This window comes from Phyllopteryx taeniolatus, chromosome 3 (genome assembly GCF_024500385.1).
Source record: "Phyllopteryx taeniolatus isolate TA_2022b chromosome 3, UOR_Ptae_1.2, whole genome shotgun sequence".
NCBI lineage: Eukaryota > Metazoa > Chordata > Actinopteri > Syngnathiformes > Syngnathidae > Phyllopteryx > Phyllopteryx taeniolatus.
Genome location: NC_084504.1, coordinates 31,161,125 through 31,188,749, shown reverse-complemented (window position 1 = coordinate 31,188,749; position 27,625 = coordinate 31,161,125). Strand labels below are relative to the sequence as shown.

Sequence of the window (27,625 nt, the reverse complement as noted above, 5' to 3'; positions counted from 1 at the left end):
CGCCACAAAGACATACTTTAATAGATGCCATATAAAAATAGAAATACATTTAAATACTATTTACACATATTTCCAAATGAAATCAGTACATATGCCAACATATTTGGACCAGTTAACCCTATTTTGACTTTAGTAGTAAAAACAAGGGATATCTGCAAAGGTTAAATCAAGGCAACTGGACTGTTCTTGTTTGTTGAAGAAGTTTCATCTTCAATCCAAAAGGCTTCTTCAGTTCTAAAAGTTTGTAAAAGGAGAATCTAAAAGAAGCCTCTTGGATTCAAAGTGAAACGTCTTCAACAAACAAGAAGAGTCCAATTGCCTTGATGGAACGTTTGCAGGTTAGCATGACCTGGGTGACTAGGAATCTACACAGACACGAGAAATATCGGTTTGTTGCTGTGTAGATAGAATTTGTGGACTTGAAATTTGACATGGTCGTAATCAGTGTGTTAGGTCTTTCAGTAGACCTGGATTTTGACCTCTATTGCCTTGGAGGCCTGCCTCGACCTCTGCCCCTGCCTAGTCCAGGTTGAGGCCCTCGGGCATTTCCAGGAGGTCGACCTCTTGGTCCAGGGGCCCGTGTCACCGCACCCCTGGGATTGGAAGCAGCCAATGAGACATCTTTCTGCAGGTTAACTCCTTTCCCATTGGCTGCTGCACCGGGCTTCATTTTGGGAGACTTGCTGCCCTTCTCGATGACAACTTCTGAAAAGATGAATGAAGAGCACAACGAGGGAATAGGAGGCGAATGCAGTTGAACGATATTTAAGTGTGCGTTGTCTGTGCGTGGGCGTGCACGTGTGTGCGTGTATACCAGGTGGAGGCGGAAGTGGTATCAAAGATTTGTCCGGCAGCAAGTCTTCCAGGTCTTTCATGACTTGGTTAGTGCTGTCCTTGTTGTTCCTGCGATTCTTCTCCTCATCCCGAGCCTTACGGGTTGACCAAATTGTTGAGAGTCATTTGTTTGTTTCGGCTGGAAATAAACAACCTAGACGTGTGAAGAGAATGCTAAATACTCGCCATTTGCATCTTCTTTTTAAGATCTGCGTTTGCTTGTTGGTATCCCTTTGACACTGCATTCAGATAATATATGGCCAGGCTATTGCATGGAGGCACATTTTTTTTAAAATTAGCCATCACATGGAGAATAAGAACATTGAAACAGTGAAATCCAAAATAAGATGTATCAAAAGGCCGTCACACTTTTCCATCACACTGACAGCTCTTTCTAAGACGGCGGCATAGCTTCCTTATTTACGCAGCTCTTATTAGACGGTGCATGTGTAACTAAGGGTCTTGTGAACGTACGCCTGCGTTAATTAATCTTTTGTATCTGGTAGTTTTTGTGTAATCCTGCAGATTGATAAAGAAAACAAAAACCACAAATTGTGAAACATGGCTGCTGATGGTACATTCCATTTGTACTTACACCATAAGAAGTACAGCTGGCGTGATGAGTCCAGGGTTGGTGGCGTACGTGAATATGTTCCCAATGAAGGAAGGAAGATCCTGTTCTATAGTCTCCATGACGACATCATACATCTTCTCTTGGCCACTGCAAGTCAAATAAAACATATTTGCAGTTTTGTCGTTATTTTCTCCAGTACTTTCATAAATATCCCCCACTTACTGACCTGAATGGCCCACAGTCAAAGGACGGCGACAGAGTCATGATGGTGTAGACCACTGGCAGCAGGCTGAGGAAGAGCACAAGCAGCAGCAGACCCATGTAGAAGTTGTTGGAGCGCGAGGCCTTGAAGACTCGCTCGTGAGGAACATTACAGGCCATCACAGCCCAACGCTGGTAGTACATCGAACACAGCAGACGCAATACGTTCAGACCCACCAGCCCTGGAGCATAAAAGGCTCCCATCCTGGGAGAACAAGCAGGCTTAGTCAAGAAAATCTTCATGCCGTCGTGTTATCTGAGGGAATGGGCCTAAAAATCACCATATCATTCCTTGATTGAAGATGAGGCCCAGCACATTTCCGCTGATGTCAAACTCTCCATATGAGGGCTGAAGTCAACACAATGTCGTTAGAACCTCAAATGAATTTTACATTTCGACGACCTAAACATGACTCTTTTCCCTGTGCATCTGCAATCGCGCGCCTCGCTTCCAGTAATTAAGTTGGAAGTGCAGCGCGGTGTTTCTCTCACTGCTCGGGATCATCTGTCTCGACACGACCACAACGGGAGGTATCAGGTTAGCTTGATGCAATAAACACTGTGTCGTACTCGCACAAGCTTCAATAATACACTACACCATTAGTATAAACATAAAGACAACCCTTTCTGCTGCATATGTGCAAGAAGCAAAGTGATAAAGAACAATTTGGGGCTTTGATGAATCTTTGGGAATACAGAAACAGATTACACGTCATATGCTGCCACATATCGTGAGCACTCACAAATCCGGCCTCCAGGTCCCAGCACCAACAGTAGTTGAGGAAGCGGACAATGACAGCTCGCAGGAAGTCCCCGATCAGGATGGTCAAGTAGTTGACTTGCATGTCGGACACTATCAGCTTCACAAATTCCTGCGGAGCAAAACAAAGCCACGAGAACGTGACGGAAACAAAAGGTCGTCGGCGTGAGCTCGACGGGAGGACGGAGCCGCGGCTATTACTGACTATGCCGACCGCGGTCTCCCAGCAGGGGCCCCTGATGACATCGGCCGGGTGGACGTCAGGAGGAGGCACATCTGTGGTGTTGAAGTAGCTGCTGTAGTTGCTGCGGTACTCGTTCAATGCCCATTCACTGGCGTTCTTGATCGCCTTCTCCCTCTCTAACTGAACAATAGAAGGAACAAGCATGTAATGGAAGCGCATGCATAAAGGACATAAAAGCGGCCGTTCAAATAATCGTCTTTTTTTGGGGACCTAAAAGAAGAGATAACGAAGGGGAAAAGCTTAACAATTCCCTCTGTAACATGGCGTGGGTTAATCGACTCTAAATGAGTGTGGCAGGTCGCGGCTATATTTGCGATGAACTGGGAACCCCTTACCCCTGAACCCAATGAGGACAAGCGGCAAATATATTATTGTTATAATTGTTATTCTGTAACATCACTCACCGAAAAGCAGATGTGATTTGCTTCGCTCCTTTTTTTGTTTTTTTTCCCCGGGAAAATACTAATTCAGCATACAATCACAACCCTAATGTGTTTGGCCTTGAAGAAATGAATCGACCTGTACTCTAATAATTTTCTCGTCAACTCTTTTGCTCATTTTTTTCCTCCGCCATTTAACCGGACAGTCTCTCGGTAGGAAGAGCCTGTTATTGTGTTGTTGTTGTTTTTTTCTAAAAACTAATTATTTTTGACATTTTCAATGTTGAAATGTTTTGCAGTTTTTGCTCCACACAGCAAATTCTCTTTAAACTGCTCCGTAAATACCGTCGGCTATATATTGTTTCGACATACCTTTCATGCCTGACAGAAAATCAGTGAGAGAATCATGGACGGTCGGTAAACGAATGTGCTGCTCGTCGCACGCTACAATTGCCTTACTTTTGCAGTGACCTCATCAAAAAGGGCAAAAAGGAAGGTGTAAAGGTTTCCCAAGAAGAGTGCAAAGATGCGTCCCAGTTGCCACTTGAGTGCAATTCGAGGGTGATAGTCCTCCAGTTCAGCGATAGTTTCAAAAAGAGGAGGACACACCAAGCCCAGCAAAGACATCACCAACTCCACCTGATGGATGTTTGACAGAAGGGGCGATACCAACAAACAACATTGTTCATCACGTCTCAACACATCGGGACGCCTACAAAAAAGGTTCGGCGTCAACCTGCCTCATTCTTTTCAAACCAGGAGAGCTCGTCATTATCCATGTCAGCAAATTCCTGGGAGCGCTTCACCACAAAGTAAATAAGGTAACCACTGCCTCCGAGGCTGCACAGGATCAGAGCGTTGGCAAGGACCCTCAGGAAGCGACGAAGGTGGATGTTCTCGTCCTTCTGGTTCTCCTGTTCATCGACAATGGATTCCTGCAGGATACGTTCAAGCCAGTTTACGACAGATCCTTTTGGACGTTGAAATGAATTATAGGCACAATCGTTTTGATGTTAATGTATAAACTGGTTAGTTCCCACTATCAGTGCTATTTCCTCTACTTTGGCAATGGTATTTCAAAAAGCTAAACATTCTCTGATCTAACTTGAGTTGTGATTTGACACCATTCGTCATTGTGCTCTCACCTTGAAGCTGGTGGTAATGGACGCATACTTATTGTCTGCTGTCTCTGGGTTTCCAATCAGGTAGTCCCAGCTGGTGAACATCTTCCAGGCGAAGGTGAACTCGCCCTCTTCGGCACCGTCGCCTCCTTCATTGGAGTTTCGGGCCATCCTGAAAACGAGAAAAAAGTCAAAGTCTATTCAAATAACTGCAGCACTCCAAAAGGGCGTGCGCGTGTGTGCGTGTGTGAATGTGTGCGCGGGTGTGCGCGTGTTCCCCACGTTCTAATGACAACCATCAAGCTGTATCCAAAGATGCCGACGCCAACCAGCAAGTAAGACAACGGAAGTCTGAATTGCAGCACGCCAATGGTTCGCTGGTGGTCATAGTATCCATAGAATAAAAAAGAATATTTGCAGTAACCCTGTTGGGGACACACATAAGGAGAAATGAAACAAGGAGAAATGTGTGAACAAAGGTACCTTTACAGATACAGTACACAAATGAATATATGGTGCTCCTTTTGCAGCTACTACAGCTTCCACTTTGTGACAATCTTTGTCCATTCATTCACCAAAAAAACCAAAAAAACATTTGTGAGATCAGAGATGAGAGATTTTGGAACTGGGAGAGGGTCTGGCTCACAATCTCAATTTGATGGGGTTGAGGTCGGGACAAGTTGTTCTCAACCAAGCATAGATTTAGGGACTTTGCTTTGTGCGCTGACCTCCACCAAATAATTCCCACCTAGATGACAGCACAGAATTGTCTACAAGGCCCAACCAAGTCCTGATTCGTTAATTGGGCGCTTAAGAGGTGTGTGCCAAAAACGCACACAATGAATAACGTTGTCATTTTTAGGAATGTATTTGTTGACCACGTCTAAAAGTGGGACGATGAGAGCAGATCAATTGGACTCAGATCCTCACACCAAAATCGAAGAGGACCGAGAAGTCCATGGCTTTCGCCTGCTCCTCTCGGGGTACAGTTTTCCTGGGAATGGAGCCGTATGGAAGACCCGTGAGAATCTGATAAGACGTGATGAAAGGCTGTCAGACACAAGGAAATAGACACCATCCAAAATATCAACTCGAATAGAATTGAAATACAGTAGGTGCACCTCGGGCAGGACCACCAAACCAAACATGAACCCAAACAGGACCAGGTTCAGTCCATACATCCACCTCAAAAATATGAAGTAGGACGCCACAGAGGACCCAAAGTGACCTGCGGGCAGAATGCTTGACTCGTGAATGCAGCCAAACGTAGCCGCAATGCATCGTTTCAAAGAGAAGGTCATAATGGGACCAACTTTCGACTTCCTTGATCTTCTTCTCCCAGGGTACACAGGCCGTTTTGAAGTTGTCAAAGTCGCGTTTGAACTTGATGAATTTCTAGGGAGCAATGTCGAAACGATGATATCGCCAGACCTCAAAGCAGCAATTGTTGTATCGTCGCCGTTTAAACGGAGCAGATTACCTTCGTCATCATGACTTTGAATGCGTACAGTTTCTTCCCCTTTCCTTTCCCGAGAGCTCCTTCAAACCTTTCAAGGAATTCTTGTGCCTCCCTACGGGACAAGCGAAACATTTCAATCATTGGAATTTTGGGCAAAAGGTTCATGGAGGAAAATAAACAGTTAAAGCAGCAAACGAGCTTTAATGTGCGCAGTCGTCGTCACATGTACAGGACATAAAGTGATGGTAGGCCTTAGGGGAAGCACCGAAAAAAAGTCTTTGCGTGGAACGAATACTTGTTTCCAAAAGTTGGATTCACGTGAGGACGGGAGTTAAAACGAGGCATTCTTTACTTGAGCAAAACGAGCCTCTTCTTCATACGCCAAGGTTTATTCCTTAATGTGGCAATCAGTTTCTTCTTCTCCTCCACGTCTTCCTTCAGGGCTGCCATCTCTCCTTCAGACAGAGATTCTTCGTCAGAGTCGGAGGAGGAGGAGGAGGAGGAAGAGCTGATGAAGGGAGAAAGCAGTCATTGGTTTTCCGCAGCGGAAATGACAAATGTAACATCGCAGACACTTGCCGGATCGTTGCAGCACTCGGGAAAAGTGCCGCTTCGATTAAGAAATGTAAAAGATCATTTTTGCTGCTTTTCTCCGTTTTTTGTTGCTCTTTTTCCCCATTTTCCCTTTTTTTGAATTAGATCAGATACATTCGGTAGAAGTGCGCATAACCGTTTGTGTATAATACAAACTGGTATTTACTATTCTTGAACGTATCATAATTCACGACAATTTGGATCCAAAGGAAAACGCTTGAGCTTTCATAAGGCCGCATGATGACATTTTGTAAGCGATTCTCTTTTTGACTGTTCAATTTAAAATAAAATAAAGCTTGCGCTATTCATTGAAAACAGCAAATCTACGACGACAACGATATGTTTGTATCCTGACAGAAAAAGTGATTTTTAATTGTTTTTTTGTCGGCAGGTACTGCAGGTGAGAGAAGCTCTCAGAGAATACTGCACCTGCTCAACTTGCCCCTCTTCTTTTTGTCCTTCTCACCCCCTTTATCATTTCCCTTCTTCTCTTGCTCCTCTTTGTCCTTTTTCGCTGCCTTTTTCTTCCTCTCGCGGTCCTCTTCACGCTCATCCTCGCTGTCATCCCTCGCTGCTTTCTTCCTGGAAGCTTTGGAGCGTTTGCTTTTCACACTTCTGTCATCATCATCATCATCATCATCATTATTATCATCATCTTCATCGCTGTCCCGGCACTGAGCTTTCTTCTTTCTTCCTCTCTTCCTCGGCGCCTCGTCCTCTTCTTCCTCGTCTTCCTCTTCATTACTGTACCGCTTGGCTTTACGCTGAGGTTTGGCTCTTCTGTTTTTAATTCTTCGCCTGGCCTCTTCTATAAAAAAAAAAAAATGAAAAAAAAGTGAAATGCATTGTCGGTAACTCAAGTTTGGAGGGACATCAGGTAAGTGCAACAAAATGTTTTCAAATACGTCGACTGATTGAAGCATAATGAAGGGGACAAACGCTTTTGTGTACAGTTTTTCTCAATCGCTCAAACAGATTTCTTGAAACTTCCACCCCTTTTCTCAAATCCTAAGGATTCACCTCAAAACCAACTACTGTATCCTCCTCATGTGTTCAAAACCGAACACTGTGTTCAGATCTTACACACAACTCGTAGAAATATATTCCCCACAGAGAATTCGTTAAACGCTGCAGAAACTCATTTGGGACACCGCGTTATAATATTTTTGTAACCTTTTTAACCACACAATGAGGCAAAATGAGTATTCTTATCATTGTAAAGGCAGAATTTGTCTTGTATTGGACGTGGAAATGAAAAGCAAAACGGACTCACCCTCACTTCCACCGTCGACGACAGCATCCACCTCCATGCCAACTGGAACAAAGAAAAAGAATCAATGAGCTCTAATGACAGTTGAGCCTTCCAACATGGGAAGTGTTATAATCAATCCCCCCCAAAACATTCTCACCATCTTCAAGATCAATAGTTTCATCGTTTCTCTTCTTGGGGGCCATCTTGTGTCATTCATTGATTGCGTCTTTGTCCTATTTAGTTATTCCTCTTCGACTGTTTCCGACTGTCTCCTCGCCATCCATGAGCGAGCCCGAGTCACCTGCGAAGGTCAAATAAGCACACGCCTACACACACAAACGTGCCACGGTTCGGACCGCTCCTTGACAACCATGGACGACGCAAAGGCCGTCAGATGACGGGCACTAACCGTGATTTGATGCAACCTAAACTCTTCCATTCAAAGTTCTAGATAAAGGAGAGTCGGTGGCATACTTCGTACGTGAATGCGTTTTGTTTGGATGGAGCGCCTGCAAACTTGAGGAGTAAATGTTGCAGTGACATAAAAGTGACACAAAACAACCGTGATCCGAGCGTGCGGTCAAATGTCAGCTGGCTCTTTGTGAATAATGCAGTGAAACAAGAGACGCCGAGCTGCCCTTCACCTTAACCCCGATAAGCAAGCAAGCTGTCGTCCGGAAACTCCTCCTTCGGCTGCACCTGATCTGCGCCGTCCGACAGTCCTCTCAGTCTGCACACGTGCTATCTGCACTACTGTACTCATGTCTTCCTCCCACATTCGCGGAACTAAATTGCTATTCTAGACACGGCCGGCGATTCCCGCGTGGATCCCATCTCTCTCCCCAAGTCAGCTGGGAGATGCTCCAGCTCACCCGAGGTGACCCTAGCGGTGACTGCCTAATATGTTTTCATGAGTGTGTGTCTTTTTGTGTACTTATAATAACGTTTTTTTATATATATATATATATATATATCTTGCTCCTTTTATTCATTCAGTTTTTACTTCCTGGTTTGTATCTATTTTGGGTTATTCATTTGATTGAGTTTTGTTTCCCGTCAGCTAAATTCTCAACTCTGCATTTCCTCAAGACCGTACAGAAAGTCCAAAAGTTAGAGCCAATTCACAAACTTTGGTCTCCACAGCAGATCTTAGCCGATAGTACAATCTCAGAAGTCCAATGTCTTACTTTTCCCTTCATTAATATCAGGGAATATGAGATGCATGTCGTTGCACAGAGAAAGTTAAGATACCCGATAGTATGCCGCCGTGCGGCTCAGTTTTCTTGGCACAAAAATGCCAGCAAATCATCGTGATCTCAAATAACTGCAGACGGAATATTTGAATTGATCATGAGCATCCACGGATCATGATCTGATCAGTACTGTAAATTCATGTCTCTGGTATTTTATACAATATTTCTTTGTATTTACCCAAATGAATTCAGTATTTTTCATTGACATTGCACAAGGTGCTCTTTAGGGATTAGTACATCATACGGGACGCGTTGACTCGTAAAAGGTCAGCCGAGGGATTGTTGAGCGACAGGACCACAGGATATTTGATCCGACAGTGCACGGTTATCAGATGATCTTTGTAACGAGATGAAGCTCGGCTCAGGAGGCCACGACCGACGGATTTACAATTAAGGTTTTGGAATTGAATTGGCACGATGGCAAGTCAAAGGATGCCGGTGCAAGAAAAGGCTGCATTAGTCGGATAAAAGAGATTATAGCCCGTAATGAGAATTACCTTTACAATAAATGTACAATTATCTGATTTTAAAAGCTCCTGATAATATACAACTGTCTCTAATTTTATAACATTCTGGAAAAGCATATACAAATTTGCATGTTACAAACGCTGATATTTTTCATGATGACTAATTTAGAATCCGATGTGGTTGTTGGACAAATAAACAATGCTGCTGGTAGAATAGGTCAACGGTTGAAGAGTTTCGCGATAGGATTAAAGCATGGCAAAAAAAAAAAAAGATAAGCAATCACAGACAAATAATACATATACTGTCTGCAGTAAAGGAATTGTTACACGTATACAGAATTATGTCAATCTTAATAAACAATATACTCTCCTAACCTCTTGGACTATTAGAGTTAAAGTACAACATTTTATTATTTGAATCTGATTTCAGGAGAACGCCGTAAATGTGAAAATGTGAGCAAAAATACATTTAGTACTGACATTGGTGTCACACAATTTTTCAGTACAGTGCTTTTGGTTTGTTTGTTTGTTTGTTTGTTTGTCTCTGCAGCCCTGGCACCTTGTTCATCTTCTGAGCACCGTGCTGTGTGAAACCAGCCCCACTGTTGCTATGGCGACGACTCCCGGACGCTGGATGTACTCGCTCTCTGACAGCAGGAGAATTGTGTCCGTTCTTGCCATGATGTGGTTTCTGACATCTACCAGGGTTTTCCTTCCCATCTGTAGCGGAGGAATCCTTATTAGACTATCAAATATTGAATTGCAGCCACCTGTCATGGATTGAAAATGAAAAAAAACTTCCAGTCTTTGTTTTATGGGCTTAAGCATTTTCTTGTGCTGTATCTCACTTTCATGGTCTTGCAGCAAAGCTTGATGGTTCTTCTGTTCTTCTGCAGCTTTTCTGGCCTCTTCCAAATCCAATGCAGCTTGCTTGTTCTTTCGCTTGTTGTCTTCATTTTGCTTGAAGCAGAAATGCAAAAATCCAAATAAAAACCATTAGCTTCATACCGTCTACAACTGGATATTCAATGTGAAATACAATATAATACAATTAATGAATGAAGGACTAAATCGCTGTGGTCCGGATTCAACCCGCGACATGCATTTGTATACGGGTTATCATTTTGCTGCTATCTGCTGGATAACTGCGACAAGTACAACTAACTACCTTGCATCTACGACAGTATTTCTGCAAATGTGTACTGAAACAAACACTTCAGCAAACACTTAAACAAAAAATGACCCGAGAGGAATTTCCCCATTACAGTCTGAAACTCAATGTCAGTGTCCAATAGTGCATGTTCAAGTCAGTGGTTGCAGCTTGTTTTTGTTGTGGGATTTGGAATGCAATAAATGCATTTTTGCACACATGCAAACCACTATCAAAAATCCTGCTGGACAAAAAAAAAAAAAAAAAATGATGAATAAAAAAAAAAATTACTAATTTACCATCTGTAGTTTTTTCTTCAGTTCAACATTTGCTTCCTTGTGGCTTTTAGATGTGGATTGCAGGTAATAAATGGCCAGCCTATAAGGAAAAGTGATGGATTACTTCGGTCACTGGTGAATGCATTTACTGTGCGGCCAATGCCTTTCTGCCTGCAAAAATCAATATTGCAATATTATTAGCCCGTAATGTATCTGGCTGATGATGCTGCATTAAGAGCGACTGGAGTTACATCTACTCAACCAGCTTAGCTATTATGATTTTAAAATACACACACACATATATATATATATATATATAAGCAAAGCACTGCGTGCGTGTACTTGTATGAAGAAGACTTTTTATCAGTTTTACTCACACCATTAACAACATGAAGGGTAGCACCAGTCCAGGATTTGAGGCGTAGCCGAACACTTTTCCAAACCAGGCTGGGAAGTCTAACTCTAGCGTCTCGTGGATTACATCGAACATACGACTCTTGCCACTACGAAGAATGAAGAATGAAGAATGAGAACATGAATGAACCACCCAGGACCGGCGTTTAAAACAGGATGCATTCATTACCTGAATGGTCCACAATCAAAAGACGGCGGGATGGTGACAATGGTGTACATTGCAGGTAGCGTGGACAGGAAGAGGATGACCAGTAGCATGGCCATGTAGAAGTTGTTAGAGCGAGAGGCTTTGAAGACTCTTTCCTGCGGCACGTTACAGCACATGACGGCCCAGCACTGAAGGTACATGGACACGTGCAGTCGGAGGAGATTGAGGGCCGGCAGGCAGGGCGCGTAGAAGGCCCCCATCCTAAAAGAAAGCAGCGGGTACGCTGGTTGTGAAGCGGTTACTAAATATTAAAAAGTAATATAGGTAGGATAGAGCAGGATTCATTATGCCCCCACCAATGAGTTTGTGTGCGCCCCGGCAGTGTAGCCTTTGTTTGTGTCAAACGTTGTTTTTAATCTATCTGCAAATATATTCAAGTCAATAACAGTCAAACAAAGATGAAAAGAATTTGTTTTAAAAGGAGAAACAGTGTGGCTCATTTGCATATGAGATCATCAAAATGGTGTTCAAGTACGGTAAACGCGCAGCTGACGGCGATGCCAAGTGAGCTGACTGCTTTCAAACTTACCGAGCATGATAGCATAGTAGAAGAATGCGGTAGGCCTACTGCACTGTACCTGTATTTCAATTTTGCACTCAATGGTCTTTCAATGTGAACTTTTGGAGTTCACCTGTTCACTTACAGTTCTGTGAAAGAAAAAAAACAAAACTCTGTCAGTCCCCTACCATATCATTCCTTGGTTGAAGATCAAGCCAAGGACATTCCCACTGACGTCAAACGTAGAGTATGACGGCTTTCAGGAAGTGCAGATGGGGGGGGGGGGGGGGGGGGGGAGATGAATAAAACAGTCTTGTGAGTCAAATTCTCACAGCATCTGCAGACATGTCAGTGAGGCAGGCAGAAAATCCAGACTTACAAATCCGACCTCCAAGTCCCAGCACCAGCAGTAGTTGAGAAAACGAACAAGCACGGCTCTCAGAAAATCACCGACGAGCAGAGTGGCGTAGGTTGTCACGGTGTCCGATATGATGAGCCGCACAAACTCCTGCAAAAGACCACGCTTCTCTCATGTGTCGTAGTACACTAAAAAAGGTTTCTTCACAGCCAAAAGGAAAATGTCGCCTCGGACGCGGTCAGAATTGGTGGATCAAAAGCATCATCCGAGTTCAAAGGGATTATTATTATTGTGCACCTTAGACTGACTAACCTGCCCCACCATGGTCTCCCAGCAGGGCCCACGGGGAACATCAGCGGGATGAACAGCGGCTGGCGCAGTACTATTTTCTGACTGCGTTTCCCAGCGTGTGATGTTAAACTTGACTATTTTTTCCTCTTCCCGCTGAAACACACATGCACCTATGAGTTCACAGGTTCTTAAAGTTCCTGGCATGTACACGCGCCGATCCTCACTTTGAGGTTGATCTCGTCCATGAGGGCAATGATGAAGGTGTAGAGGTTTCCCAAGAAGAGGGCAAAGATGCGCCCCAGCTGCCACTGCAGGGCGACTCGAGGGTGGTAGTTCTCCAGGGTGCTAATCACGTCAAACAGCATGGGGCAAAACATGCCCAGTAAGGACATGACCATATTTACCTTTAGAGGGAAAAAAATAAAATGTAATAAAATAAAACACAGTTTGTTACAACCAACGATGCCCTCTGGAGGTGAACATCTGCAGTACTGAATCAAACAAATGTTCCACATACGTTGCAGACTAAAGGCACCTAACTGAAGGGCAATTCTTTTTGGTATTATTCTTACTGCTTTGATTTTCTAGAATACTTCATTGATGCTGGAGGGAAAACCATTTCAAAAAAAAAAGTGCAATACCTGCATCAGAAATTCTGGCTTTACTCGAATATTATTTCTCAGTTTTGACTGATACTGTAAAATGGTATTAGTGAAGCAACATGGTTATTATTGTGATGTGGTAGCTTGGGTCTGCACTCCATTCCTAATTTATAGCATCACTCACGCGCTAAAACATTCCGATATTGTTAATGGATTAGATATTACTATTGTGAACGTGTAGCTAATGCGGTCATTTAAATCGTGTTACAATCCTTCATTCTCTGTGAAACGCGTTCATTTGTACCTCGTTCCTTTCCCACCAGGAATGGCTTTCCAGTCCATCCAGGGCAAACTTTTGAGAGCGCCGCACGACAAAGTAAATGAGGTATCCACTTCCGGCGAGGCAGCACAAGACCAGGAAGTTGGCCAGCACGCGCAGGAAGCGGGTCAGATGGACGTTGTCGTCCTTACGGCTCTCTTGCTCTTCCAGGATGGCTTCCTGGTGCGGCGGCAGGAGGGATATTGACGCCGTGTTCATCTCGCGTGACAATTCCATTCATGTAAATGTCAACAGCGACACATCTGACCTTAAAGCTGGTGGTGATGGAGGCAAATTTATTATCCGCAGTTTCGGAGTTCCCTATCAGGAAGTCCCAACTTGTGAACATTTTCCCGCTGAAATGAAAGCTGTTGTCATCTCCGACCCCGGTCTCGTTTGAATTACGGGCCATCCTTTCATTGGAGATAACAGAATCAGTACATCGAATAGTATACTGTATGCACCGTAGGAATAAACTCACGTTCGAATGACCACCGTGTAGCTGTAGGCCACTGTTCCTACGCCAACCAGGAAATAAGACAGAGGCATACGAAAGTTGAGCCAGCCAATGGCGCGCTGGTCATTGTAGTAACCATAGAAGAGGACAGAGTACTGCGCGTAACCCTGCACATGCATGTTTCAATCCATATGAGCAACTATAAAAGGGAAATATTGTGACTCAAAGGTGAACTGACCCCGAAGTCCCACAAGACGGCAAAGTCCATGGCGCTGCCTTGCTCGGCCCTCGGGACCGTCTTTCTCGAGATGCTGCCGTAGGGCCGCCCCATTAGCGCCTGATTGACAAAAAAAATAGAGTCAACGGCCACTTGGAAAAGACACCCGAGCGCACACGGGGAAACGCTCAAAGCAACAAACCTCTGGCATCATGACCAGGCCAAAGGTCAGCCCAAACAAGATCATGTTGATGCCATACATCCACCTCAGGAAGATGAAGTAAGAGGCAACAGAAGAACCAAAGTGACCTGTGACGTGCAGAGCGTGTCGGCGACCGCACGCCAATGTTCACTTCGAGGCCGCTAATGCGCTGCAAACAACATTTGGGACTTGAAAACTTACTTTCGATCTCTTTGATTTTCATCTCCCACGGGATGCAGGCAGTTTTGAAGTTTTCAAAGTCCCGTTGAAACTTCATCCATTCCTAAAGGGGAGAGGAAAAAAAATCCAATCAAACACTAAAGCAGGTCCAAGGCATCTGTAAATTTGGATCGTCACTAAATTTTGCAACTTCAATAAGTAGTTGGGGTAGTTATATTTATGATTTTTTTTTTTTTTTACTATAAATAGTTCTAAAAACAAACAATCAGCAATGAAAAGATAACCTCCGTATACTGCATTGTATTTTACACTCTTTGTACATTTCTTACAAACAGATGAAGATCTCATCAGACACAAAACTTGTGTTGTATTCCAAAGGATACCTTTACAAAGATGTTCAGTTTTGTCAGCGATCGATTAATTGAACGTTGTGTTTGTTCATTGTCAAAATAGAATGAGCTCTCAGTATAACGCAGTGCATTGCTTTGGGTTGAATGTGTTGCAAATAAATGTGAGAAGTGAAAAGTGTTCTTGTAAAGACGCAACTTTTGATGCAGCTCTTCTATTGGCTCTCCATAGATCGCGCAAGTGTGCTCGCAAAGCGGTGAACTTTACGTGACAGACACGTTCCGCATTCCGCTGAGGAACTATAAAAATACTCATTTTGAAACAAACTGGATGTTTTTCGTGATAGTTTTTGAGAATGCACTTGAAATGTTGGCTATAGGTGTATTTATCAAGTATCCTATACTAACATAGCAATAAACAACTGTTTTGTTTAGTAGACAATGTGCCCAGCTCTTACTTTGTTCATCATGACCTTGTATGCGTAGAACTTGCGACCTTTGCCTTCGCCCAAAGCCCCCTCATAGTTCTCGACGAACTCCTGAGACTCCCTGGAAGTACGACGCTGATCAGATGACGTACAGGCGGTCGGTTGACCCGTGTCTCTTACCGCAAAGTCGAGAGCTTGTTTTTCATGGCCCACGGTTTTCCCCGGAGACTGCGGATCAAAGCCTTCCTGTCGTCCACTTGCTCTTTTAGCTCCTGCAGCTCCTCTGCCGTCAGAGACTCCGGCCTCAACTCTTCCTCATCGTCGTCTTCCTCACTTGTCTCCTGCTCTGAACTAAGACGTATAAATGCTTCTAAGTATTTCTTTGTTTGTTTTCACCCAAGGGAGGGGAAATGATTTACCTTGTTCCGATGGGTTTCTTGTGCCCTTTCATCTTCTCCTCACGTTTACAAATATCTTTTCTCTCTTCTTTTTTGGCGCTTTCCTGTTTCCTTTTCCCCGGGACATTTTCATCCTTATTCTCTCTCACCTCCTCCATCTTTTCTCTTATTTTCTTCTTTTGAAGGTTCTTCTTCCTTGCTGTCTTTTCTTCGTCTTCCTCCTCAATCCCCTTTGTGGTTTTATTTTCATCACTCTTTCCTCTCCTCCCCTTTTCTCGTTCCTTCCTCTCCGATCTCTCCACCAACTCCTCTTCAGTCTCTCCTGCATGCTTTTTCTTCTTTCTCCCTCTTTCAGCATCCTGCTTCTTTTTGTCTACGTTCTTTCGCTCGCGCTCCTCCGGCATTGTGCAAATACGATCGTCATCACCTGCAGCATAAGTAGATGTATGTTAACGTTGCATTTGGAGCATGTTCGCTATTGATGGAAAAAAAACCTGCAAAATCTGTTTTCGACATTCACACCTTGATGTTTACTGATTTTGCTTTCTTCATCTGACTTGAGTCTCGTGAATTGTTGTTCAGTTGTAAATCCAAGTTGATCGCATATAGAGATACTGTATTATGAGGTTTGGACTTACTGTCATGGTCAGTAGCGATCGGTTTGTCCCGAGGCATCTTCCTCTCGTGGTCCTCGACCTCCGAGTGGCCCGAGGTCCAGAGAGCTCAGTGAACATGTGAGATGGAAACGAAGCTGTAGGGTTTCTTGAACCTGTATGAAGTGTATGAACACACTGCCGGGACGGCAAATCGTGTGTGCGTGAAGCGGCGACAGGTCCACGATGAGCACCTCGCGTGAACGGTTGACTTTTTCCCCCCGCCACCCGTTGACCCGAAACACGCACAATGACATGCTGGAAACCTTAGAGCCACGTAATTTCACTGCCAATCAATTATTCAAAAGAGTTATGAGTGACTGCCTTTATGCAGTGTGATATGTGTGTGCAACCAATTTGACGTAAAAACAAGTCACTTAAGGAGCTCGGCCTGTGTCTGTAAATGTGTAGCCTATGTAGATTTGTTGGTTTTTTTTACTTATAGTAGCAACTTTTTTGCTTAACTACAAGCCAAACATCGTTATTTGAGTTGCTTCATTCCTCATTATTATAATGATTAATTTTCACTATATTAAATATAAGAGGCACCCAAAATATTTAAGCTACCTCTCACTTCACAAAAAATACCAAAAGAAAAAAAAAAGACTTTTGGGTGGTGTTAAATGGATGAATATAAATATAATTCCATGATCTTTCTCCTCGTTTCGCTCACATCCTCACATCACGTCTCTGCTCCGTGAAGTCTTCGATTTCTGTAATTCGCCCCCAGGTCACCTGTGCTCACCTTTGACCTATCCCCCAGCGCCTTTATGCTGTTCTGTCTCAGGTGGATTACCCCAAAATGGCAAATCACTTGCAGAAATGAGGTTATTATTATCAAATCTTGTTGTGTCCAACTGTCCATAAAGGAAAAAAAATGTTAACCTTCATGAGCGTGCTAATTGTCTGATGGCAAATTCATAGCAATGTGCAGCACAGTAATGTATCTGTCTGTAGTTGAATCCAATTTTAATGAACCAGCAGGAGGCGCTATTGCGCCAATTGAAACTATTTCTGGGTGCCTATATGCACGTGTGACGTTCCCCCCAAAAATGTTGCAGTCAGGCGCACGCTCGTGCTATTGCGTGTGCTGTGTCCATTCCCTCTTGCTAAACTTAGCTGCAGCTACGAGGGAATCTTGATGACGGAAACTGTCAAAGCCATCTGAGCAGAGTGACTTCCAGACACTGCAAATTGCAGCTGACGCGTGATTGATACTGTAGTCACATTATTGCTCTGGTTGCTCCCAAACAGCCAGGAAATTTTAGTCAACCACACTGTTTGCATTGTTTCCTTTTCTTTGTTGTACTTTTTGTACTCACAGCACGACACCAGACAACATGTCCCAAAATAATGATTATCTTGTCTCAATTTACTCCCAAATGTATTACTCAATGTGTAATATGGGCCTGTTCATTTGAACACAAAGCTATTATTCTGTGCATGACGAACGAATAATTGTACCTTCTGCTATCCAGTGGATGAGCATTTCATTATTCTGCCTGTCACTACTGTACATTCCACTCGCTGGCAGAGCTAGCGGAACAAAGATACATTATTTGTTGTAAATAAATAACATTTTTGGACCAGTTACGCAAAATTAAGCACACCTGATGATCTCTCACAGGACACTAATGTGCCACGGCACAGTGATTGGGAATCACTGGTCTATTGGGTTTTCGTTTAGACATCTCAATGTTGTTGCCGCAATACAGTTGCAATTATGTACAAGCTCTATTCAAACTGATCATAAATTAAAAACAAAACATCACAAGAGGCCTACTGGTTGCAGAGATTGAGGTCAGAATCACCCTAAACTCTAAAAACGGCTGGGTGAAAAACAACCCAAAATGAGTTATTTGGGTCACCCAATGCGTTGCTAAAGTTGGACCGACCCAAGGAGTGGTTATTTTAGACCAGCAGGTCTGGGTTTGGGGGGGTTTGATCCTGCGTGTTGTGTTGGGGCTGTCTACCCCAAAATGGGTTGAACACAACCCTGCCGTTGGGTCGACTGTGACCCTGCCGTTGGGTCGAATGCGACCCTGCCGTTGGGTCGAATGTGTTCCTGCCGTTGGTTTGGTCAAAAGTGAAACAAAAAGTGGTCTAAAACATCCATCCAGCCATTCTCAATAGCGCTTATCCTGTTTAGGGTCTCAACTGACTCTGCGCGAAAGGTAGACTACATCCTGAAATAGTCACCAGTCAGTCACAGGGCACATGGTCTAAATCATAACAACAAATCAATTATTAATCCCACTTTGATGTTGCTGCATCATACATAACCAGCCCAAACTGGTTTCTTCTGGAAAAGTATTTTCATCCATCCATCCATCCATCTTCTGAACCGCTTCTCCCCACTAGGGTTGCGGGGGCGCTGGAGCCTACCCCAGCTGACTTTGGGCGAGAGGCGGGTTACACCCTGAATTCGTTTCCAGCCTTTCGCATTGAACATTTCCACATATAATAAATGTATTGTCTCATATCAATGTAGAGGCTAGAATAACTAGACTCTTGTACTTAACTGTTCCACTTCACCATGTAGGAAACAGTCAGCAGGTGGCTCCAAGTCGCAGCTGAATGAAATAAGTGTCATCAAACAAGAACGGCGACTTGAAGAAGGCAGGTTTTCTCAAAGCAGTGATGTGCCTCCAACCCAATGTAGTTGAGCAATCTCAGAACTGTTAGCTTATACCAATAGCTGGGTTGTGAAATCAATGCATTTTGTTTTGCGTCGTGGGCGGAGCATCTCTTACCCAACAGATGGCTTCATCGTTTGCTCCAATTTTGATCCAATGTTGGTTCGAATTGACCGAACCGCTGACCCAACGATGCTAAACCAACAGCATTTCTTTGAGTGTGTATATAAAATGCTTAAAGCAAACATGGTCGGTCAGTATGGTTCCGTTTGTGTCACATCATGTGGCTGCATGTAAACTATCAACGAGTTTCATGTGTCCTCGGGATGCCGTAAAAGCTTGGAAGAATCCTTCGTTGACAATCTGTATGTACAGCCCATAACGCAACAGGACAATACCATTTATGAATTCACGGAAATTAGCGCGAATAACCCGGTAACTCCTTCCACAGGCTTTCTGCCAACCGAGACACCAAGTGACGAACGCTCCTATACCGTGCTCGTCTGGTTCGAAAATCCCGCCGAGGCCGAGACGAGACCAAAACGTTTGGGAGTCGAGGCCGAGACGTGACTAAGACTTTCCAAATGTGGTCTCGAGTGTTCCAAGTTACACTATCAGCATGACTTTGGTTACAAAGCAAACCGTGCATTTTGCCGCTCGCCAACCACAGTGCACATAGAGACAGCTAATCATACTCACCTGCAAGATTGCTTCACATCTAATCAAAATGAATTCTTGTTTCTTCTTGTTTTAATATCCGAGGATGACATGGTGAACCCGCTATAGGAACAGTGTGTCACTGCTACATATCATTTTTTTATTTATTTTTTTTTGAGCAAAGTAGAGAAATTGTTTGTCGAGATAAGTGACTGACTCACAGCCATCATGATAAGAGACTACCGAGCCCTACAAAATTTCCTGCGTGAGCCGTGGCTTGTTTGTAACTCATTGAGGCGGTCAGAAAAAACAACACAACATCAGAGGAGGTTTGATGTATTATGCCGCATTGTGTGCTTGTTTGCGGAAGTAAATATTCCATTATGTGGACATTTACAAACTAGGCTTTAGTTTCACTGGAAGAATTACAATATTTAATTAAAAAATAATAATAAATGAGTACCTGCGCTGTACCATAACAAGTCATAAAACAAATGTCAAATGTTCCTGCCTGTGTTGATTGATAACAATCATCAACCCATGAACTTCTACCACACCGATGTTGACGTTGATGTAAAACAGCAGGCAGTTTGGCCCTGAGGGTTAAACCATGTTGTTGTTTTCCAGTGAGAACGCAGACAGGAGGGTAGACTGCAGGTGAATCGGGTGTTGCTCACACTATAAACACTTTTTACAAGGGCGGCTCAAACAATAAGACAATCACGGCATACCGTCTTGTCCCTACAGAAATGTAAATTATAGAATCCTTGCACAAGGTTGTTTACCTGTTAGACTATCCCAGCCAGGATGATTGATTGCTTTGGAGTCGTGGTTGGAGTTGTTTATCACTTTTAAGACTGTATAAAGTCAGTTCTGGTTCATCGTTACTGGAGCCATTGTTCGAGACAGATACTGAGGATCGTTTTTTTAACTGCAAACAAAAGTGACGTTTTGGCCCTCGTTAACATTACAATGTCTTTTGGATCCAGGAAAACAGCTCACAGTTTGAAAACGCATCTCAGTGTAGACCAGTGAAGAGGAATGTTTTTTTTCCCTTTTGCGTACAGAAAACAAACCCTGTTGTTGTCAAAACAAACCCTGTTCACACAGACCTAAGAAAACAATGCTTTAATAGGCATGTGGGGTCTGTCACCTGCGATGGCAGTTTGTAACAAAACAAGATGAGCATGGACACCAACGGACAACTCGAGTAAGTAGTTCGGTTACGCTGGACACAATGGCAGTGCAGTTAATTTGCAAGAGAGAGAGAGAAGCATTCATTTAGAAGATATACGACCATAGTGTCGTGTTCCCGGCTTCTGACATTGAATCCGATGCCTAAAAATGAGAGTGTAAAGTTGGAACACCTGGAACACACTCCCCCACGCAACTTTGTGTTGAAAGCTCGCTGTTGCGCCGACGTCGCCGTGCATCTGATTATCTGAAAGCGCAAAGCCGCAACGGCTGTGTAAATTCCCGTGTTACTGCACTCAAAACATTTGTCTGGAATGAAGAACATGTACAAATGTTCAGTCTGGGCATTTGCAAGTACATTATACCCAAATAATATTGGTGGAAAACAGTGTTGGGGTAGTGTTGCTGTATAACAATTTTCTAAGAATATTATCTCAGGAAGTAATCAGTAACTCTCATTGGTGGAAAGTAACAAAGTACAAATATTTTGTTCCTGTACTGATGAGATTTTTCCTCGACAAAAAAATGTAAATGACTTACTAGTTGATAGTTGTGAAACTCTTCTTTGTGCATGTCTGCACAATGTGGAGCTGGAACGGATTAATAGCATTTCCATTCATTTGAATGGAGAAAGATGATTTGTGAAATGAGTGTTTCGAGTTACGAACACGGTCACGGAACCAATTAAACACATCAATTAAGGCACCGCTCTACTTACAGCAAGTAAAGAGAGTGAGTACTTTTGCCTGCTCTACTTTTTCTCTTCAAGGAAAAGCAGGGAGCACAGCTGTTAGTGGGTAAATCCATTTTTTCAGTTGTTTTGTGCATTGCAGTGTGAACACAGATTGTTTTGACAATGTTCCTATTTTACGAGGTTGTTGTTGCATAAACATACCTCTTCAATATCTGGCCGCTAAACAATGAATGACATATTTACATATTGGCACAATATGCCAAAGCATGTTTGCTCTGCTGTGCACACCTCGTGTGTACGGAGAGCGGAGAGGAGAGGGAGGAAAGCATGGGAAGTATGCGTGAGTAAAGCTACGTCATCGAGCAGGAGGCGGAGTTGAGCTTCGTTTGGGGGCGGGACTTGGCGCCTTCAATTGACAGCTTTACAGCGGAGGGGGCGTGGCTTGTCCTTGCAGACAGAGAAGCACGTGGCTCGGCCAGTGTGCACGAGGGCGCAGCAACAAAGAGCCGCCAGTCTCAAACGGTACACGGGACATCTGCTGCTCACATTCACGTTAGCCACACACATGCAATGTGGTCTCGTATGGCGTACAAACACCCACAAAGGCGCAAGAAAAAGCAAGACAAATAGTTATTCTCCCACCACGTGTACACATTGCTGTATGCTAATGCAGCACATTTCACCTTTGGGTCACTCACACTCGTGCTTATATAGTCACACAGTTTCCACAAGAACCACACTTGAGCACACATTCTTGTTTTTCCAGCAATCACCGAGGCAGCTATGCAAGGGAGAGGTTTTGTGTGTGAATACCAGAGGAGAAAGTAAGAATTTAGACAGCATGTGGCAGGAAAGTTGGGGGGGGGGCCCCTCCCTGGGCAAGAAACAAGAAACACATTCATGATGCAGAACGGCTGTTTAACAGTTTAACGATGAGGCGTTGCTGAATCAGCTGATTAACCCTTCTTGACCATCAGTCACGTTCAACATTTTTCAGATCGACTTGACTTCAACCACTTATCCCAAGCAGCTTGTTGAATTTACAAAGGAAGACTGTGCTCGTGTATTACAATGCACGCGCACAGTCTCTATGTAAATTCAATAAATACACCAATCGTTTCCAACAAAGAAGCTCCTGATCTCCCCAAAAATATGCAGACAAACACGCTCTGTTCGTGAAACGATACCCAAGGCCCCCTCATCTGGGGGCTCAACATAATGTTGAATGTTCAATGCGAGCAGAGCAGGGTAGGGATCAACTTTTGCAGCAATGGTTGAGGTCAACCCCGGTGCACAGTTTATCTTGCCCCACACACAGCTTATGTAAATGGTTAAGCTGCCGTTTTCCACTGCTAGCCTCTTGATCCGAAGTTTTTGCAACACAGAAGTGCAAGCTGTGTGCGTCTCTCTCTGGTGGGCCAAAATCTGCCTAGTAACTAGATGCATGGTGTTCCAGATTCCCATAAGTAATCCTCAAACTCCAAAAAAGGGTAGATTCTGTTGTCATGACGACATTGTCACTATCAGCTCAACACATGTGTCTGTCATGGTGGTGGAAAGGAAGAGAAGAAAGAGAAGAGCGCCTCCTTACAACTAATGCCCCAAAAGACGCCGCCGCCACTCACCAGCACACACTGGTACACAAACCTTTAAACATACAGAAACATAGAAGCTGAGTGATGACAGCAAATACACGCGGGGGATGGGTAATGATACTCAACACCTCCCACTTTCTCCTCAGTCGTCGTCCCTCCCCTCACTGAAACCCGTGAACCTTTACAAACTAAACAGACATACATTTCACATACACATGCTCCGTCTTTTCTTCTCTGTGCATAGCTGCGTTAACATAACACTCAAGACTCACAAAGGCCTCAGTGTAGAGAACCATGTAGCGTTACCCTCCCCCATCACTCTCTGTGCTCGCTTTACTGACATATGAACAGCTCGTGTCTGTAGAACCAGTGAACAGTGGCTACAACATCCGGCGTCAACAAATAATGATGACACAATGATAACCATTTATTTACATGTGACACTCACATATGAAATGCTTCATCCACAGTTCAAACAGTGAAGGTCGCCTTATCAATAGGTGTCAACACACACAATCACCTAATTTTATTGAGCTCTCACAGAACAATGTCCGCTAATACCAGAGTTCTAAGAAATATACTCATATACAACCGCAATTCCAATGAAGTTGGGACATTGTGTTAAACATAAATAAAAACAGAATACAAGGATTTGCAAATCATGTTCAACCTATATTTGACTGAATACACTACAAAGATATTTAATGTTCAAACTGATCGACTTTATTGTTTTTAGCAAATAATCATGAACTTAGAATTTTATGGCTGCAACACGTTCCAAAAAAGCTGGGACGAGTGGCAAAAAAGTTGAGGAATGCTCATCAAACACCTGTTTGGAACATCCCACAGGTGAACAGACTAATTGGCAACAGGTGGGTGCCATGATGGGGCATAAATGGAGCTGCCCTGAATTGCTCAGTCATTCACAAGCAAAGATGGGGCGAGGTTCACCTGTTTGTGAACAAGTGCGTGAGAAAATAGTCGAACAGTTTAAGGACAATCTTCCTCAATGTACAATTGCAAGGAATTTAGGGATTTCATCAGATACGGTCCATATTATCATCAAAAGGATCAGAGAATCTGGAGAAATCAGCTTCGATCCCTCAGGCAGCACTGCATCAAAAACCGACATCAATGTGTAAAGGATATCACCGCATGGGCTCCGGAACACTTCAGAAAACTAATGTCAGTAAATACAGTTTGGCGTTACATCCGTAAGTGCAACTTGAAACTCTACTATGCAAAGCAAAAGCCATTTATCAACAACACCCAGAAACACCGCGGGCTTCTCTGGGCCCGAGCTCATCTAGGATGGACCGATGCAAAGTGGAAAAGTGTTCTGTGGTCCGACGAGTCCACATTTCAAATGGGTTTTGGAAATTGGGGATGTCGTGTCTTCCGGGCCAAAGAGGAAAAGAACCATCCGGACTGTTAAGGACGCAAAGTTCAAAAGCCAGCATCTGTGATGGTATGGGGCTGTGTTAGTGCCAATGGCATGGGTAACTTACACATCTGTGAAGGCACCATTCATGCTGAAAGGTACATACAGGTTTTGGAGAAACATATGCTGCCATCCAAGCAATGTCTTTTTCACGGACGTCCCTGCTTATTTCAGCAAGACAATGCCAAACCACATTCTGCACGTGTTACAACAGCGTGCCTTCGGAGTAAAATAGTGCGGGTACAAGACTGGCCTGCCTGCAGTCCAGACCTTTCTCCCGTTGAAAATGTGTGGCGTATTATGAAGCGTAAAATACGACAACGGAGACCCCGGATTGTTGAACAGCTGAAGCTGTACATCAAGCGAGAAGGGGAAAGAATTCCACCTACAAAGCTTCAACAATTAAGTGTCCTCAGTTCCCAAACATTTATTGAATGTTGTTAAAAGAAAAGCTGATGTAACACAGTGTTAAAGTTTTTGGAACGTGTTGCAGCCATAAAATTCTAAGTTCGTGATTATTTGCTTAAATCAGTATCAATATCTTGTCTTTGTAGTATATTCAATCAAATATAGGTTGAACATGATTTGCAAATCACTGTATTCTGTTTTTATTTCTGTTTACCACAACGGTCCAACTTCATTGGGGAATTGGGGTTGTATTACATAGTGTATTTATTTGAAATAAATGCAAATGCAGTAACTACACTTTTACATTGCAGAAGAAGTTCACATCAATAGCTTTCACTCAGTTGTTTACATACTATATGTACTGGGCCGTCATAGGACTATCATGCCATTTCTGAAGGCTCCTACACTGAGATTACGCAAGAACGCAGTCATAGAGAACCGGTTAACATGCTACCTTGTTTGCACAGAACCCAATCACCTTTGGCAAAGCGCCACCTCCAGCTTGGGGATTTACACAAAGATCCTGCATTCCGTAATGGAGGTTTTTCAATACTTTGAATGAGCTGCTCCTCGGTCGGCATTCAGACGCTGGCAGATCATGTTACAGCCTCCACCGCTGCCAATCGTCTTGTTATATTTTATTTCAGTTTGTGTGCAGATTTCACAGGGAGGTGAGAAACATTAGGGGCTAACGCTCTCTCTGAATTTCTGCGACCAATCAGTACATCCCCTTGGCTACAGCTTTTTTTTTTCCATTTCCCTGTGTCAGTCAGTATCAATGACTTCCTGACTGTACAAGTCCTCTGAGTTCCACGAATCCACTGATAGATAGATAACATGTTCTGCATGATGCGCACACACATGCATTGACATACACAGTACCCAAAGAGTGTTGGTTTTCGACTGGGCTGTGCCTGAGGATGGGTTACATGTGACAGACGGACGAGGTACAGGAATACGTCGAGACTTGTCAGACCTGCAGGGCCAACTGACACACTGTGAGTGAATGGAAGGAACGTGGGTTTTTTTTGTCCCCCGCCAAACATGACAAGTTGTAGAAAGACTGCGGTGCCTCCTTACAGAGTTGAGTTGAAGTGAAACTACATGGAGGGAGAAAACATGTTTGCTCAGTGCTTTCTTATGTTTCTCCCACACGTTGTACTTTACCACCAAATCACAGTGTTTGATTTTACGATTGACTCACCCACCGTAGAGGTTTGATTTTCGAAATGTTATTTTCCAATTTAAAACTCCACATCATTCTTCACATTAGATTTTCACATTTATCTGATTGCTGATTGCAGGAAAATGAATTTCTTTGCCATTTTTCTGCGAGTACATACTGAGGGGCAAAAAAACAAGGAAACATGTTTACTCTCTGTGTGCAAACACTTAGGTCGAAAATGTAGCCTATTTAATTTGAGACGACAGTTGAAAAGTTATAACAGAAGTTAATGAGGGTTTTAGAAAATGGTCCAAATTAGAGTCTTGAATTCTTAACTATCAGTTAAGGGTAGAGGGTAATTATTGGAATACTTTAGGTATACAATCATGATACGTTTGGGTGATAATTTGGTCAGTGTTACTGTAAAGTGCCCATGGTGCCCTCATCAGAATCACAGAGTCCTCATCAAACATGTGTTATCATAAGTGGTCAAAAAATTGCACACATATCAGCAATGATAGTGAAGTCTCTTAAAATGTGTTTCCTTCATTTTGTACCATTGGACGTACGGTACATCATTTTGGCATGTCCCACACACTTCTCAGCAAACTCCAGAGTTTGTAATCAGTGGATAAATAATTCAACATCATTTTCACATCATGTTACTGTCTATAACAGGTTTTTTGATAAAATGATCGATTTTTATCTTGTATATCCGCTCTGTTATTCTGGGCTAACTTCCACTTTCGGAAGCCCTCTGATGTTTTCGGTGACATTACTACTAGCATTTTGTCTTAATTCAGTGAAAACTGAAACAGTGGATAGTTGCAGAATCTATATTTGTAATTGCGTTTTGTAATTTTCACCATATAATGTGTGTAGTTGGATGTTGTCCAGCTTCACATGTCCACTCTGTCATAGTGAAATATCAAAGAATATAAAAACCATTGAGAAAGGTGGAACATATTTGTCAACGAGTACACATTCATACGGAGCCCCCTTGGTGCCAAGGTATGAGAAAAATAAAAAAGTTTACTAAATTGAGGGAACAGATTATCAATGAATTTTATTTTTCTCATACCTTGGCACCAGGGGGGCTGCGTACATTCAGCTTGCTGACTGAATCATGTTCACGCTCAAAAATTGCTAACGTTTGCCAAAAATGTCAGCTGTATTTTGCCATTGGCATGTACACTGTCCGCCTGCAGCTAGTTCCTAAAAACAGCTTGAGCTTGACCAATATGCATTTTTAACAGCATAACTTCTTCATACAACTGAATAGTAATGGGTTTACCTGCACGGTTCTGTTGCATGACGTCACATTGTCAAGGCAGTGTGTGTGTGTTTCTAGCAACATAGTACCCAAGCTGTTAATTAAGATTTACAGAGAATGTACTTCGGTGGACAAAAAGCAACATTACATTACAGTACATTATTGAGCACCTCTTGTCTTTCTCATTTGAGTTGTATCAGCGCAGCACCAGAATTACTCAATAGAAACGATCAAAAGGTTGTTGTCCTTGTCGGTGGATGACGAGTGGAAGTGTATTAAAGGCGAGACGAGTTGTGCGCATGCGCCGGCCCAAACTGTAATCCGGGCGCTCCGCGGCCAGCCAATAGCGACACGTTGTTCCA

At 43.3% G+C, this 27,625-nt stretch overlaps 2 protein-coding genes across 10 annotated transcripts; both read right to left on the bottom strand.

The window, feature by feature from the left end:
* On the bottom strand, window positions 1-7,776 carry tmc2b (transmembrane channel-like 2b). Its single transcript, XM_061768584.1, has 20 exons — window positions 7,637-7,776; window positions 7,501-7,542; window positions 6,657-7,035; window positions 5,986-6,141; window positions 5,655-5,745; window positions 5,488-5,569; window positions 5,296-5,402; window positions 5,105-5,203; window positions 4,457-4,599; window positions 4,199-4,346; window positions 3,794-3,988; window positions 3,513-3,692; window positions 2,635-2,793; window positions 2,413-2,541; window positions 1,951-2,018; window positions 1,635-1,874; window positions 1,430-1,555; window positions 1,021-1,099; window positions 815-929; window positions 1-705 (listed from the first exon to the last, which is right to left on the bottom strand). Exons 1-20 carry the CDS (start codon window positions 7,680-7,682, stop codon window positions 482-484), a joined length of 2,808 nt encoding a protein of 935 aa, XP_061624568.1. The 5' UTR covers window positions 7,683-7,776; the 3' UTR covers window positions 1-481.
* On the bottom strand, window positions 7,667-27,580 carry tmc1 (transmembrane channel-like 1). Of its 9 annotated transcripts, none has more exons than XM_061768586.1 (20): window positions 16,186-19,610; window positions 15,569-15,974; window positions 15,330-15,500; window positions 15,180-15,270; window positions 14,396-14,477; window positions 14,195-14,301; window positions 14,014-14,112; window positions 13,800-13,942; window positions 13,587-13,731; window positions 13,304-13,498; window positions 12,622-12,801; window positions 12,419-12,550; window positions 12,128-12,256; window positions 11,937-12,004; window positions 11,211-11,450; window positions 11,005-11,130; window positions 10,649-10,727; window positions 10,048-10,159; window positions 9,759-9,919; window positions 7,667-7,780 (listed from the first exon to the last, which is right to left on the bottom strand). In XM_061768586.1, exons 1-20 carry the CDS (start codon window positions 16,220-16,222, stop codon window positions 7,721-7,723), a joined length of 2,763 nt encoding a protein of 920 aa, XP_061624570.1. In that variant the 5' UTR covers window positions 16,223-19,610; the 3' UTR covers window positions 7,667-7,720. The 9 variants fall into 9 exon arrangements, with proteins under 9 accessions (XP_061624570.1, XP_061624572.1, XP_061624574.1 ...); XM_061768588.1 differs by having other exon boundaries at window positions 7,669-7,780; window positions 9,759-9,969; window positions 16,186-19,613; XM_061768590.1 differs by lacking the exons at window positions 7,667-7,780; window positions 16,186-19,610 and adding exons at window positions 27,285-27,337; window positions 27,434-27,580 and having other exon boundaries at window positions 9,592-9,919.
* Between the last annotated feature and the right edge of the window lie 45 nt (window positions 27,581-27,625).